At 34.9% G+C, this 17,231-nt stretch overlaps 2 protein-coding genes across 6 annotated transcripts in view; one reads left to right on the forward strand and one right to left on the reverse strand.

Annotated features, from left to right (window-relative positions):
• Positions 1-15,713, reverse strand: part of IMMP1L (inner mitochondrial membrane peptidase subunit 1) — a 55,273-nt gene extending 39,560 nt beyond the window's left edge. The window contains exons 1-2 of one of the 5 annotated variants that reach the window (XM_016147072.2): positions 15,606-15,713; positions 7,456-7,568 (exon numbers count right to left, since the gene is read on the reverse strand). In XM_016147072.2, the coding sequence (XP_016002558.1) occupies positions 7,456-7,519 (64 nt within the window). In that variant the 5' untranslated portion in view covers positions 7,520-7,568; positions 15,606-15,713. The other 4 variants (XM_016147071.1, XM_016147070.2, XM_016147069.2 and 1 more) reach the window with 4 other exon arrangements.
• Positions 15,714-15,758: 45 nt separating this feature from the next.
• Positions 15,759-17,231, forward strand: part of ELP4 (elongator acetyltransferase complex subunit 4) — a 190,659-nt gene continuing 189,186 nt past the window's right edge. The window contains exon 1 of the mRNA XM_016147067.2: positions 15,759-16,021. Within this exon, the coding sequence (XP_016002553.1) occupies positions 15,793-16,021 (229 nt within the window). The 5' untranslated portion in view covers positions 15,759-15,792. The remainder of the gene's footprint in view (positions 16,022-17,231) is intronic.

Raw genomic sequence — 17,231 nt, forward strand, 5'->3', positions numbered from 1 at the left:
TTAGTAGACTCTCCTTCAAGGAAAACAAAATAAAGCAGCAATTGAGGCAAACAGGTAAACACACTGTTTTCTTAAGGGCTATTTTGTAAAAAGTGCATAATTATGGTTATTATCATAAATTCGCTACCTTTGTCTGTCTAGAGATATAGATTCTTGAGTCTAAAAAGCAGAGCAAAATTTCCTAGCATAAAAACACGGTCTAAAATTACAGATCTAAAAGGTAAAATGATTATACTTTTAGAGAAAAACACAGAACATCCTTGGAGTAGACAAATATTTCTTAAACAAAATATGAAAAGCAGTAAACATAAATAACATATGAGACTAAAGTCATAAACATCTGTTCATCAAAAGTGCTATTAATAGAATGAAAGGGCAAACCTCAGAATAGGAGAAATGTTTGCAATACATATATTCAACGAAGGACTCATATTCCAAATATTTAAAGAACATCTATAAAACAACAAAAAAGTGGGCAAGCAAAAAGGCACTTCACAAAAGAGAATAATGAAATAGGCAATATACATATGAAAAAGTGTTAAACTTCATTAATTGTCAGGGAACTAGAAAATAAAAATTAGTAGTTTACTCTTTTGTATACACCAAATTTGAAAAACAGAAGTAGAGAAAACAATGAGTGTTGGTAAAGACGTGGAGCAACTAGAACTCTCATATAAACTAGGATAACCATTTTACAAAACTGGCAATATTAATTAAAGTCAGACATCCATATATACTCATTAGCCAGTAATTTTGTTCCTAGATATATCCTCCAAAGAAACATGCAATATATTAATGAAGAAATAGGTATTAGAACGTTTATAGTAGTGCTATATGAAAATCACCCAAATGGCCATTGACAAAATGGATAAAAGTAGTTGTGATATAGTCATATAATGATATGCAGCAATGAAAATAAACAAAGTACAACTATATGCAACAATGTAGATGAATCTCAAAGATAAAGTTGAGCAAAGGAAACTAAACATATATAAACTGTAAATTCTATATACAAAACACAAAGACAAGCAAAACTAACTATGCTATTGAAAAGTCAAGGTAGTGGTTATCCTAGTGCAGGGAGGGAAATAGTGAACTGGAAGGGAACATGAAGGTGTCTTCTAGAGTGCTGATAATGTTCTTTTTCTTTACCTGGGTGCTGCTTACATCAGTGTATTTGGCTTCAAAAAAGTTCATTGAGCCATCCACTTATAATATGTGCACTTTTCTGTACATACGGCTTTCTTTAAAAAGGCAGTTTTATACACAAATACACAGACATACAAAGGTAATCAAAATCCTTGTCATAAGAAATTTAGGAACTGACATATATATTATCTAAAGAAAAAAACTAAGGGTTCTGTTACTGCTTATTTGAATAATCAAATTTTCAATTCAGTAGCTGAGATAAGTTCATGGACTCTTATAAAGAGAGGAGCAACAGCCATTTACCCTATTATCCTTCCCCCATTCCCCAATCCATAATATCATATTTTCAGAGATATCTGGCCTTTGTGTCAGGAGTAGCTTCTGTTGCTGCTATTATAACAGAGATTCTAATATATAGTCTTAGGACTGAAATTTTGTCCTTCTAAGGGAAACTAAAGTAGCACAGAAGAAAAGACAGTATAAAAAATATGTTTGCCATTTCCCCTCCTTGCCCTCAAATTTCATAAGCTTTTGTTATAAAAGCTTATTACCTAACAGGAATCTTTCGAAAACTTTTACTTTTCCGTGAAGATAAAGAAAATATAATGCATTCTTTAATATCAATATCATATCAATTAAATGAAACTTCATAACATGATAATAAACTAAACTATGTAACTTATTATCTCCTACTTAAATATTTTCCTTTATTTCTATACTGGAATCAACAAATTTACAATGCTGTTTTTCTCATATTGAAAAATGCTTTAAGAAATAAGCTAAAAGAGATCATCAAAAGATTAGAGAGTTCATTTTATTTTGTATAACAAATACTTATTCAATGCTTACTAACTGCTAGGTTCTGGGGATAAAGGATTAAAATTGGCTAATTTTGTGGAAAATATGGTAGGCTTGTCCTTTCTCTCTCACTTGATTTACAAGTAAAATAAAACTATTTTTAACTAGCAACACATTCACATATTCAAAAATTAAAACAAACTAAAAGTCTCATCTACTATTTTCCTTACCTACTGGTATACAGGATTTAAATTTTGTATACCCTTCCAGGTTTTCTTTATGCAAACGTAAGCAAATCTAAAAATATATTTTTATTCCCTTCGCTTTTACACAAAAAGTAGTCTACTACACACTCTTTGAACTCTGCTCTTTTCAAATAATGATGTATGTTTGAAAACTTTCCGACTCTGCTTATAGAGAACATTCTTTTTTACAGCTGTAAAGTATCTCACTGTATCGGTATGCACAGTTTATTTAACAAATACCCTATTAGTAGGCAGTAGGGATGTTAACCATCTTTTGCTACTACAAAAAAAAAGGGGGGGGGCAATGAAAACTCCCATACATTTTATTTTATAAGTACACAAGTATATCTGTAATTCCCAGAATTGGTACTGAGACAAATGAGTAAATATATTGATCTTTTTCTAGAAATTGCCAATTTATGGGAGTTGTGTCATTTTGCACTTCCACCACATATGGATTTCAGATGTATCCTAGAAAAAGCTATTCCTCTCTTTGGGGCTCCAAGATATTTTGTTCATAAGGCAAATTCTCAAACATGTTCTCATTCCAAAAATCTAACTACATGAAATATTTTTATTTCCCTAAATGCGTATGTAAAATTTGTTGACTTAGTAAGTTTACAAGCAAATAAATTTTCAAATTAAAAAAAAAAGAATCTAAGAAATCATCATATTTATGCCTATTGCCTTAGGATAGCAATTGTCTATCTTCCCAAAATCTCCTGTCATCTAAAAACAAACATATCCCTCCACATTATTTTTTAATTCATATTCAATAGTTCATAATTGGGTAAGCAGTCAAATGCATTTCACTTTTAAATGAATGTTTTCCTGAAGCACTTAAATGTTTTCATGAAACCAAATCCATGTTACTTCTAAATTTTCCTTTAAAAAGCTATCATTTTGAAGGTGGTTTAATCTTTATGACTGCCATTTTCAATGGGTAGTGTCACCTAATAAATTGTTTTTATTTCATTACCCAGCATATCAAATATTTTATAATTGAAAAACAAACTTAAGTCCATTGGACTTCTTATTTGAAGGAATCCTTAAGTAAATCCAATTTCAATATCACTGTTTTGTAAAAAAAAAAAAAAAAAGTACATGATAATTTTTATTCCCCAAATAAGAATACACCAATATATGCAATCTATGTTTCATTTCAATCATCCAGAAATTAGTTGTAAAATAATCTCCGTCCCCTGAAACAAAGTGACTAGCCTAGTTGCAGACTTCAATATAAAATTTTAAAAGCTGCCATACATTCTATGTCCCTAGTTAGAAGATGGGGCAGACCCATCTTTAAGCTCTCACCTAGCAAACTATAATGTTAGGCAAATGCTGATCTTAATATTAGAGTCGACATCAATGCATTGATAGCAAAAGACAAGAATTACCTAACAAAGGCAAAACAAAACAAAACAAAACAAAACAAAACAAAACAAAACAAAACATCACAAGTAGTACCCAGGACATAAAAGCTTATTAGTCTAGTACAATTTAGAACAGTCCTACACAGCACAACAGTCTCTGAGGAAATCACATAAATTCTGTAAAATGACTCATGTTCACAATGACAACTCTAGGCCAACAAAACAAAATAAAAATTTTAATTATACTCAGTTTGTCCTGCTTAGGAAAACGGAAAGGTAAATTTCAGATTTTAGAAGACTCATAAAACATTCCTACAGGACAGATTTTGGCACATTAAAGGATAAGGTTCAATTATCCACAAAATTAATAGATGAGAAATATACCATTCATTAACAACAGCTCAATAGATGAGGCATTACTCAAAGTAAAATTCTCAAAGTTAGAATATTCTACAGCTGCCTTTTGAAAGATGAATTGTGAGAAGATGCAATAACATTTTGGGCGCTTTAAAACATAACATGCCCTGTGCTAAACCAGTTCTTGGTTAATAGTCAAAAGAATATCCGATAATTTCTGAAAGCAAGTCTGGCAATTTTTCCACTTAAGTGGCTGGACACATTCAAGAAAATATCCTGATTTCACTTTTCACTTTCTTTTCTTTAAGTTGCAACTGCTAAGTATACAGGTTGGTCTGGTCTCTAGCTCCAACTTGCTAAAGAACCTTGTTCAAGCGACTCAATCCCTCTAACTCTCCTTAGTTTCTTCATCAGTAAAATAGTTATAAAAAACATGACATAATAGAAAACAATAAATGTGCTAATAAAGTAAAACAGAGCTACTACATTAGATCCTATATCTATATTATATCTATATAACTATATGTATATTATTTGTTTAAACTACCACAAACTATGGCCTAATTTACTTATACTTAATGCTTAGAGCGAAAGAAATTATAATCATTTCAGAATCTTTTCCAATATTTAATCTGTGACTTTATAACAAATTTCTCATGTACTCACTTAAATTAACTTAAAATACCACTATAATCAGTTTTCTTTAGGCTGAAAATATATTACTTTTTCCACCTGACACATATAAAAAAGAACACATGAAAAGAACGTTCATGGCGAGATCATTTACAATAGCCAAACAGTAGAAACAACCCAAAAATCCACCAACAATAGAACAAATAAGTGGTCATTGTTGTATTAATTCCAAAGAATAATATATAATTAAAATGAATAAAATAACACTACATGCAACTACATAGATGATCTTTAAAATATAATGCTGAGTAAAGGAAGAAAGAAAGTATACGATTCCAGACAATGGTGCTCACCAGCCAGCCCACCCGTACCATCTGGCACCCTAGACCGCACCCCAGAACAGCATCAGAGTCAAGGGTACCACCAGCCCAAAGGGAAGCATGAAGGTCAGCTACAGTCTCCAGGCACAGGTCAGTATCAAACATGAGCTATGAGTTTGGCGTTAGGGTCTGCACCTGAGCTCCACCTTCCTAACTACCTTTCCTGACTGTGATTGCAGCTGCCACTTGCAGGATAACATGTGACTAAGTGGAATGCTAACACTGGGATCTCAGTAGAAAGCAAAGACTTTTTCCAGCTGTTAAAAGATGACACATTCCTAATGGTGCTGGAGTTGGGGCCCAGTTGGAGCCCCAGCAGGAGTGGGTGCTGTCTTACAGCCTAGGCTGGGAGAAGCCCAAGCACAGCAAAGACATCATCCTCATTACCTTCAACATACATGAGCAAAACTCTCGAGACCTCTTTTGCAACTTAAATGTCAAAGCCACATTCTATGGGCTCTACTCCATGAGATGTGACTTTTGAGGACCTGGCCCCAAAAAAGTACTCAAGGAGCTCCGGCAATTGGACTTCTATGCTGCTGCAAGACCTGCGCCATGTATCACTGGAAATTTCCTCCACCCTTCACCATGCAGAAGAGTAGGCTGAACAGTGGCCATGGCAGCAGCAGGATCGCCTCTCTCCCTACTGAGAAGGGGCTCTGAGATTCTGACCCGAGACTTATTTAAAAAGATACAATATGAGGACTGTGACAGCATCAGGTTTAGGAATCTGCAGGCAATGCAGACTAGATAACTCACCTGATTTCCACCCCTGTTCTCTGACCACATTGTGGTAGGCCCCATCAGCATAATGCCTTCCATCTCTACCTATCCCATTTCCTGAAGAATGCTGTCCCTTCCTGCCATTTTTCCAGCCTACCACTTATTCTGAAATACCACAAACCTGTCCCCAGGCACCTTGCTCCCACCTTGATTGCTGCTACATCTAAATTCCTCACAAGCCCTCCTATTCCTAAACTCTCCAGTACACTGAAGACAGCCCTCTCTTTACTTTGAGATCTCTGTTTGTACTCATCTGATGCAAAATAACAAAAACATTTCCAATAAAAATATAAAAATGTTTGCCAAAAAAATATTTTATATATATATATACATGATTTCATAAAGATTAAAAAGACAAAAAAGTAAACACACTGCTGAGGAATACATATAAAAGCGATGAAATTATACAGAAAATTATATAAATAATTACCATGAAAATCAGGACATTTTGGTCACCTCTAAAGAAAAGGAAGATTATATCAAGGGTTTCTGGGAAGCCAGTAATGATCTATTATAACATGGATGTTTGCTTTATACTTAACTCATTTTACTATGTTTCTACACAATGTTATTATTTTATAATAAAAATTTTAAATGTTTTCTGAAATAATATATTCTTACAGAAAAGGAAGAGAGGGCTTCTCTTTTTCTTGGTCTGTATTTCCAATTTTTATTGCAATACTTTAATATAAAGAAACAAATTACCATGCCTAATTCACAATTCTAATTAAAAGTAGATTTCACAGGTTTTCCCAATGGCTATCAAAAAAGTATCAGGCTATTAAACAGTATAAGATCAGTTATCCTGTTAAATCTTTGCTTAGCTCAATGCTGTTTATGTCACTTTTTCTTCTGTTCAAGGAAATGTATGATTACTTTCCCAAAGAAAAATCTATGTTACATCCAGACAATAATTTTATGCATGTTACTCTCCAAAAATATATATTTTAGCTCAAAAGTAGGAAGAAAAACAATTTTAACTCTCACATGTTTTAAAACAATTTGGGGAGCATCTGTGTATGCATATAGTGAGAGGGTTCATTTTAGGATGGACACAGACATAATACTTGAGGTCCAACACAATGTCATGCTGTTGTAAGTATCGTTCACTGTGTGTTCTAGAAAACATGATTGCTGGATTATAAGATGGATATATAAAACGACTACACTTAAAGTCCACTGTATAAATATAATGTAGGGTGACTCATTCAAAACAGGCCTAACAATGCCCAATTTAAATTATACTGGAGCTGTTTTAAATATTTCCTTTGGAAAAACGAAAATACAGGGAATTTATTATGAGATAATAATAATTTTAAAACTGACTTAAGTTAAAAACATACATACACATACAATTTAGGAAATCCTAAAAGGTCCATCACCTACAAGTATCCTTCAATAGATAGATGTTTGTTATACCTTTTAGATGACACTAAACAGGAAGCCGACAATGAAATTGAGAAGCAAGGCTATCAGCACTTTCATCACGCTCCAGATATCAACATAATGGCAATGGTAAGACTCATTATGATAATAGAGCTGCTTCTGATGTTTTTTTGTGAATGCAACCAAGGATTCCCCTCCTTAGCAAGTCCAGCTAACCAGTTATTTGCCCATCTATTAAGTGCCAACTTAAAAAATTTATAGTGTCCAGCAGGGAGCAGCATTACAACATCCATAAGACTTAACTAGAACATCAAACGGACAGAAGAAAAAAGAAGAAAAAAGCCCACTTACCATAAGTCTGTTCTACAAAACATTCAGTTTTTAGGATAGTTGCAGGGCTTCCAGAAAAAAACATCTAAAGCATGTTTCAAAACAAACATGGGTGATTCCTGGTTTTAGGATTCCTAAAGCCAAAAATCAAAATTATATTAGTTAAAGGCTTCTCTCATCCATGTTGATTTGAATTAATATATGACTAAATGTCTCTCATTTAAGACGCATCTTCCTCTTTAGCAAGTCAATGGGATTTTGAATTCAAACATTTAATGACACTTTGAATACAATGATTTTTAAAAACCAGGATATTAAAGTCCTTTATCTATGAGGGAATTTAAAATAGAAGAGGAAAGTAAGTGGGTGACATATCAATCAACCTAGAGAAAACTGTATTCATGCACTTGAAGAAGTTGATAAGCCAACCACATACACTTCTGATATATCAAATTCCTCTAAATAATTTGCAGGGAATGGAAAGGAAATACCATTCATTTCTACATATCAGTATGAATATCTGAGGCTAATTTTAAGCACGAAAAAGCAGAGAAGTAGTTTGTAATGCTAGTGTGTTAAGACTTATGAGTCAGATATTTACTGAATAGAAATAATGCACACAATATTGCTGAAAAACATTGTGACTAGTTATAATATGACAAAGGCTAAATACATTATGTTTAATACTGTCTTGGATGTCAAAACCTGTCTCATATTCAACTATAATGACTCCATGTCACTTCTTCTGAGAAAAATGTTTTCTTCACTTTAATTTGAAATGTTAAGTTTGCTTTATTTATATGGTTACACTTGACTGTTGATCATCTACACCAAAAACTAAATTTTTGCTATTAAAAGATAACGGCATATGAAGTCATCTTAAAATATGTAATTATATCTAATTTAAATTATATGGTATCACATATCAATATATTAACATAAAAATATATTTATTTGGAACTTAATGAATATGTAAAATGGTTCCTATTTTCTTCTAAGAAAATGATATGAGAATCTTGAGTGTACTATATCAAGACTATGGGTGATTCTCTAGCAACCTGACTGAAGCTGAGAGAAATTCTGATATATTAATTAATCTTTTATCCTTTATCATTAAGCTATTCATAGCATTATTTTTATCTTTTGCTCTCCTTAAAGTCTTCTTCTTATCCTATTTCTTGCCTTTGCTATTTTTCATTTCACTTTTCTGATACTTCCTCATTTCTGCCCATCTTCTTTCTTTAGTGTTTCAACCCCAATTTTTGTTTTATTCAATCTCTCTTTATGATCCTACCATCTTTTCCCCTTTAATCTTAGGACTCTTAAAAGTGAGTTTTTTTCTGTAGGCAGAGACCGGAGTTATGCTGACACAAACCAGAGGAGCCACCAAAAGCTGGAAGAGGCAAGGAAGGGTTCTCCCCTGGAGCTTTTGAAATAAACATGGCCCTCCCAAAACCTTGATTTTAGGCTTCTGCCATCCAAAACTGTGACAAAGTAAATTTGTGTTGTTTCACCACCAAGTCTGTGGTAATCTGTTATGGAAGTCCTAGGAAATTAATATAAGTTTTGGAATTGGGAAGTAGTGCGTTGATATTAACAAACAACTAAAAATAAGAAAGAGACTGCTGGTAGAAAGAGATGTTGAGATTCTGGTGAAGGCTCAGAAGGAAGTGAACGGGATGGCAGAGAAAACTTCTATTCTCTTAGAAAACTCATATATTGTCAGGGTCCAAGACGTTTAGCCAGCTGAGAGGGCTGACATAACTACTTCGATTAGAGAATCCGGATTGGACTAGAGCTCTAAAGTGAACATGTTCCAATGTTCAGTGAGGAAAAATGTTCCTCACATATAAAGGTAATTCACTAATTCCATGTGAGATCATTTAGGAAATATTAATAAAAAAATAGGACATATGATTTGCTTATTTTTAAAAATTTAACCTTAGAATACTACACTAGAAAATTATTTTCATATCTTTCTTTCTGGGAAATGTTTTACCTTCACTGACACAGGCCCTAGGTGGGAGAAAAGCCACTGAAAGTCCAAACGAAGGGGTATCCATTTCTGTCATGGAGTACTAGTAGTTGCCCACCATGACTATTATGTCAAAAGGTGGTTGCAGTCTTTCCATTGTAACTGAGGACTTCTCAGAATACCAACTCACTGGAACATTTGTGGAAATGGTCCCACTATGTGGCCACAAGGGTGATACACATTGCTTATGGAACCCTCAGACTAGATTTTATATAGCTGACTTCATTTGAGGGAGATGTTTATTTTTTTTAGAATTTTTTTTTTTAGAACAATTTTAGGGTTACAACAAAATTGAAGGTACAGGAATTTCCCACATTCCTGACCCCGCACATGTATAGATTCCCCCCATTATCAACATCACTCACCAGAGTGGTACATTTTTTCCCAAGGATGAACCTACATTGACACATCATAGTCATTCAAAATCCATAGCTTACTATAGGGTTCACTTTTGGTGCTGTATATTCTATTGGTTTGAACCAATGTATAATGACATATATCCATCATAATGCCATAAAAAATGTTTTCACTGCCCTAAAAATCCTCTGTGTTCTGACTATTCATTCTGCCCCAACCACTCCTGGCAACCAATGATCTTTTGTCTCCATAGTTTTCCCTTTTCCAGAATATCACATAGTTGAAATCAGCATGTAGCTTCTTCAGATTGGTTTCTTATACTTAATAATTTGCATTTAATGTTCCTCCATGTCTCTTCATGGCCTAACGGTTCATTTGCTTTTAGTCTAAATAATATTCCATTGTCTGGGTGTACCTCATTTCATTTATCCATTCACCTACTAAGGAATATCTTGGTTGCTTCCAAGTTTTTGACAATTATGAATAAAGCTGCTATAAACACCCATATACAGATTTTTATGTAGATGTTTTCAACTTTGGATAAGGAGCATAACTGCTAGATTGTATGGGAAGAGTATGTTTCATTTTATAAGTAATCTTCAAAATGGCTGTACCATTTTGCAATGTCAGCAATGTATGAGAGTTTCTATTGTTTCACATCCTAGCCAGCATTTGGTATTGTCAGTGTTCCAGATTTGGTCCATTGTAATATGTGTACAGTGGTATCTCAATGTTGTTTTAATTTGCATTTTCCTGATAACGTATGATGTGAAGCAGCAGCTTTTCCTAGGCTTATTTGTATTCTGTATCTTCTTTGGTAGATATCTGTTAAAGTTTCTAGCCCATTTTAAAATCAGATTGTTTTCTTGTTGAATTTTAAGAGTTCTTTTTACATTTTGGATAACAGTACTTCATCAGATATATCTCTTACAAATATTTTCTTCCTAGTCTATGGCAGTCCTTCTCATTCTCTTGACATTGTCTTTCACAGAGCAGAAGTTCTTAATTTTAATGAAGTCCAACTTATTCTTTCATGGATCACGTCTTCAGTGTTGTACCTAAAAAAACTATCGCCATACCCAAGGTTCTCTAGATGTTCTCCTATGTTATCTTCTAGATTTGGTTTTACATTTCACTTTTAGGTATGTGATCCACTTTGAGGTCATTTTTGTGATGGGTATAAGATTATTTTTTATATCTGTGTCTAGATTTTTTTTTTTTGCATGTGTATGTCAAGTTGTTCCAGCACTATTTGTAAGAGACTATCTTTGCTCCATTATAGTGCATTGACTTGTCAATGTCAAAAAAAATCAGTTGATATAGTTGAGACTATTTCTGGGCTCTCTACTCTGTTCCACCAATATATTTGTCCATTGTTTTGCCAATATCACACAGTCTTGATTACTATAGCTTTATATTAAGTCTTGAAGTTCTTCAGCATTGTTGGCTATTCTGGGTCTTTTTCTTCCCCATAGAAACTTTAGAATGAGCTTATCAATACCCATAAATTTGCTGGGATTTTGATTGGGATTGCATTGAATCTATAAAGCACGTTGGGAAGAAATGATATCGGGACAATATTGAGTCTCCTATCCATAAAAGTGAAATTTATCTCCATTTAGGTCACTGGAATTTTGTAGTTTTCTCATATAGATCTTGTTCTGTGGCTTTTTGTTTAGTTTTGTTTTTTGTTTTTTTAGATTTATACCTAAGTGTTTCATTTCTTGGTTACTAATGTAAATTGTATTGTGTTTTAAATATCTAGTTCCACTTGTTCATTGTTGGTATATAAGAACTGAGTTCATTTTGATAAGATGGTGAGATGGCTTTGCTGAGATGTGTAGGTTGAAGTGAGATTTGAATTTAAATGATAAATAGATTCTGTTAACTGTAGCCTTTTGGAAGAAGGGAACATGGTCAGTACAGAATAATCAATGAATATCAGTGTGCACAAAGTAAGGGAATTTATAAAGTGATGTGGCCACAGAGGTAGGTAGAAGGAACTACACGCAGGTCTGCAAAAATTTTGTTTTTATATGATCATATTTGTATTTTGACAAGATCAAAATGGCTCTTTAATGAAATGTACTGCAGGAGAACCTAAGATGAGGACTAAATGCACTAGAATAGATAGGAGAGCTACTGAGAGGAAAACTCCACGGGTCTTGGTAATGAACTGGATATGGTGAAATGAATCTGGGGAGAGGAACTGAGTGTAGTGAGGTTCTTTAGACAACTAATTCTATGAATAGTCAGCAGAGAAAGTCAGTCTAGGGCATTATGAGTTTGAGGCCCCATTAAGACTTCCAAGAACAGGTAAAGTAAGTATCTGAATTTATTATTCTGGAGGTCGGAGAAGCAATCTGGACTATAAATATTAGTCATTAGTATACAAATGATAACTGAGGTCCTGGAAGTAGATGAAGGTAAGAACATGGAATAAAAAAAGAAAACAATCTCAAGGATTCCAAGATTTAATGGCAAAAAGCAGAAGAAAGAGTGTTTTCTTTTACATCCTTTAGCCATTGAATTGTCCCTCCTTTCATATACCAATTCCTCTCTCCTATGCTCAAGATTCCATTTCTTTCACCTCATTCAGGTTGTCTTATCAATTGTCTAGAATTGTTTTCCAGTACCTTTATTCTCTAACAACAAACCTCATCCCTTAAATCTTTATCATCTCTTTCAACTTCCTCTTCACAGAAAAGCTTTCTAAAGTGTAAAATGGTCTGATTTTATGGTATATTCAACTTCGCTTACCTTCAACTCTAAATATTATTGACTTTTCAGATTACTACCTTTTAATCTGCCCTTAACAAGGCCAAAATAAACCATTATTACTAAATCAAATAATCACTTCTTAATTCTTATTTTACTTTGTTTTTCTGAAGAGCTTTTAAATGTTCATGTTCCCCAAAGTTCATTTTCAGTTATTTTTTCCTTCTCATTCTAAAGTATACGTTTCCTTAGTGAGTTTATCTATTCCCTTGGAGTAAACTCCCACCATGTGCTAATTAATTTCAAATCTGTTTCATCTAGAGATCCCTCTCTCACATAGCCTATTGTGTATTGAACATGTGTACTTGAATAATCCATGGGTACTTCCAATTAAACCCATTCAAAACAGATTTTAAAGTCATTTTGTGATCTCTCATTCCCTATAACAACCAACACCACCATTAGAAAATTCCACTGTTCCTCTTTAGTCTTTATCTCCTGCCATCCACAAAGCTGCTCATGGCAGAAACCTGTTAGTCATCTTTGAATCCTCCTGTCAACCTTCCTTGACCATGTCAATTCTACTCTTTATAGTAATCTCTTAATTGATTCCATTTCTTTTATCCCATTCGCCCTTTAGACAATCCATTTTATTCTATCATACTTTTAGCCAAAACATAACAATCAAATATGATCACTGTCATTCCTTCACTTAAAATTTTTCAATGAATTCCCATTTCCCATTATATTTAAGGGGGCGGGGGGGGGGGGGCGGGATCCACGACCTTAAGTAAATCAACTAGACTTCTGTCTAACTTCTTTAGTCTCCCCTTCTCTTAGCACTCTGTATAAACCATGAGAACTCCTTAAACAGAAGCAATGAGAGCAGACCTGATTGAAGGAGTAGTCTTCCCAATCTCTGTAATGGCTTCCATAATCTGCAATGCCTCTTCTACATATCCTACGAAACTCAGGTTAAGCTTCCTCCTCAGTGGAAACTTTCCAAGGCTCCTCTCTCTCTCAGTCCAAGTAAAGTATCCTGCATCTGTGCTCCATGGCACTAATAGTATACTTTATTATTCTATTTACCCACCTATCTCCCCCAACTATGCACTCAAGGAGGGCAGAGATTAAGTACTCTTTCTCTTTTAATCTGAGCATTTAGCACATTCCTTGGGATTAAAGATTGTTATCAATCATTATCAACACCACACCTAAACATATACCTTTTTAACTCTTTCCTTCCACAAATACTTCACTTATTCCAACGTCTTATGTTCAATCCTACATACTTGTAAATTCAAGTATTTAAGATTATTTGCTTTGAGAGCAAAGGTTCTCTCTTTGTAAAATAATAATAAGAAGAAGAAAAATTAATTTGTTCTATGATAATGTTATACCAAAGATGAAGTCTAATTTCAGGAATGCCTTGGTGTACATATATGTCATGCTTCCCTAATTATAAAGTAGAAAAACAATTCTTTAGTTCTAGTAATAAGACAAACAAAACATCATGCCACCTTTAGAAACTAAAGGGGTAAGGAGAGTAGGAAACAAGGGAATATGAAGAAACATATATGAATTCAACATTTGTAGTATTTCAAGGTTTTCAGATTAGCAAATACATCCAAGATGTTTCTACTTGATATTTGACTGCTTTGTAGCTTTTTTTCTTTTGCTCATCTTAGTACTTATTTACTACAGCACAAAATTAGCAAATTGCGTTCAAGTGCTATTCTGTTTTCTAATATGCTAAATCTGATCGCCCCAAAAATGAGGATATTTTTGCATATATAGGCTAAAGTGGCAAGGTTAGGTATAAGCAGATAGTAAGCACTTAACAGCTATTTAGTAAATGACTGAGATTACAGATTTATACTGGCAAGACTCAGTATCTAAATCCTGACTAAACTTTCCAGTTGATAAACTGTTCAATAGCAATGTGGGTTTTTTCCTCATTTTTCTTTAAAAAGCAAAAAAATTCTAAAAACGAAAGAACTCCTGAAATGAAAAACTCCAGTCACTACTTAGAAATACTAATTCCAATTTTTGAAATAGAATCAGCCAAAGAGTTTTAACGGGTCATTGAGATTTCAAACAATTCAATGGCAAGAATTTCAAAGAGGTTTGGATGTATTTTTAAACTATCATAGCTCACTGTCAAAACCGATAACAACTTTGTAGTGCAGCCATGATTTGGAAGTCTTTTTTAGTTTAGACATTTGTCAATCATGAATGCCTTTAAAAATCACCAACTCCCCCTAACCCACTGAGTTTTGAGAAAATTTTAAATCCAAAGACACAGCTCTAAATTACATTGTTCCCCCTCGCCGCACCAAAATTCCTATTCTGATAAGAAATTTCTCAATTCAGAGTTCACAAATAACGAGAAAAAGAAAGTACATAAACCTCTAATTCCTATTGGTTTTGGGGGGGAAAGAAACCTTGAGTATTTTCTGTTATTTGCAGCTGCCTTAACAGCAAACGACAATTAAATGTGTGAACAAGGCTGTCAGAGCAACACTTGTCATTCACACCACTTATGGAAAGGCGCTCCAAGACTTCTAGAAGAACTAATTAAAATTAACGAAAGCTTTTCACGAAGACTTGTCAGAGAAGTATTTTGTCATTTGCTCTTTGAGATGGAGGAAAACCAAATAAATAGTCTCAAAACTCAAGAGTTTTCACTGTAAAGTATAATTCCAACCCACCTGCCACTGACGAAATGGGCCCAGATACTCTGAAAGCATCTCATTAAGGTAAGAGTTCCAATTCCTTCACCATAACACAACCATTCAAAAAATGATTTGATGGGGAAGGAGGAATGAATGTTCTCAGAAATCAGAGGAGAAAGAGGCGGGGGAATGTATCCTCTTTACAGACGAGACGAGAACGGTGCAAAGTCTTACTGGTAGTTGCTTGATATATCGCTCCATTGACCTTTTCTTTAAGTTAACGTGAAGACACTCAAAACGAGAGCAATATTGACTGATATTACCCACCTCGAGCCCCAAACAACCCATGAATACGCTCACCCAAGACACAGGCGGGCCTTTCTCACCTGGGCCCCGCAGAAGTCCACTGTCCTTACGTAGAGCTCACCTTTCAGCAATGCGCCTTGCTATTGGTTAGCTCGGGAGGAACTCTGAGTTCTATTGGCTAAGGAGGCGGGAGTCTGGGGCTGGCTCTGACAGGCCCGCTGCTTGAGTTCCCAGAGTTCCTATTGGGTCAACGCGGGAAGCTCCAAGATGGCGGCAGCGGCGGCTAGCGGCACCAGCACCGGCACCAGGAGTACTGGGTCCATAGCGGCGGCAGCCAGCAAGAACAATGTCACCAGTTTCCAGAGGAGGGGTCCTAGAGCGAGCAGTACTGACAGCGGCAGCTCTCGACTGGTGTCCATCGCGGGCACACGACCGTCAGTGCGGAACGGACAGCTGCTGGTATCAACCGGGCTCCCAGCCCTGGACCAGCTCTTAGGTCGGTTGAGAACTGAGATCGGGGCTCAGCAGAGGGACAACTTAGGGAGGGGACTAACTGGGCGAGCTACCCTGACCCCATATCTTTCTCTTTCTGACCCCGTAACCTTCGAACGTGGAGAAGATAGCCCTGTCAGAAAAGATGGAGGGGAGGAAGTGTTGCATGGAGATTTCCAAATGCTGATAACTAAACCTGTTTTAGTGCTCCCACTTTCTATTCTGGTTCCTGCCCACCAGCCTTTTTCTAGATTACTACGTGCTTTTACCCTGGTTAAGGGGAATAATTAATGTTTGGACATGATTTGGCCTTCATCGCTACAATCCCCACCTGATCTCTGAATACATCCTTCCTCCAGCCTCAGGTAGCTCATGGTTTGGAGTAACCTACAAAAGTTTGTCATTGTGAGAGGTGGGCTTCATTAGAAAATGCTGAAAAAAAGTAACTTCTCGTCTTTCACCGCCAGGCTGCTTATCTCCCGGTTCCGAATCTTTATAAACAAACCATATTGGCTTTAAAAGAATGATTTTTAAAGGCTTACATGGATCCAAAGTACTTAAAGCCTATCGTTGAGAGTGACAGTCATACACGTATCTGCGTTAAGTGCTTGTATATATGATTTATTTAGATTTTTCTCTACATACTTTGCTTCCCAGAGTTACGTTCCAGACGGTACGTTTAAAGTTAACTTACATTTTAACGAGAAAAAAGAAGCGCAGTTCTTAGGCTTTCCTGTATAATCTCTAGAATTTTTCATGAGAAGCCTGCTAAAGAATATGCTTTTTTTATAACTTATGCTGAAGGGATTGACCAGATTAGATTGGTAGGACAGAGCTGCTGTGTTAATAAAGATTATAAATTAATTACTGTCTGATTGCTGTTTCATTAAAAATGGTCTATTTGTATTTAAGAACTTTCTAATAATGTTGTGTTTCAATTAAATTTTGTATACTTGCATAAAATATTAGAAATGCCATTGCTTGTACTTGTGCTTCACTTGACATTTTCTCTCTATACTTCCCCACTCCTCACCCTCCCGCAAGGTTTAGTGCAAAGGAAAGTGGCAAGACAAGCAACCTATGAGAAAGAATATGGTTTCTTGCTTCTGTTATTTCATGTCCTTAACTGGATCCTGGTTATTTCTACTTAAATTTAAGTGCTTTCACTTACTTGTTTTAAGTCTGTTGCTTTCCTAAATTTCATGGTGCTGTAA

The sequence above is a fragment of the Rousettus aegyptiacus genome, unplaced genomic scaffold, assembly GCF_014176215.1.
Source record: "Rousettus aegyptiacus isolate mRouAeg1 unplaced genomic scaffold, mRouAeg1.p scaffold_m13_p_5, whole genome shotgun sequence".
Taxonomy (NCBI): Eukaryota; Metazoa; Chordata; class Mammalia; order Chiroptera; family Pteropodidae; genus Rousettus; species Rousettus aegyptiacus.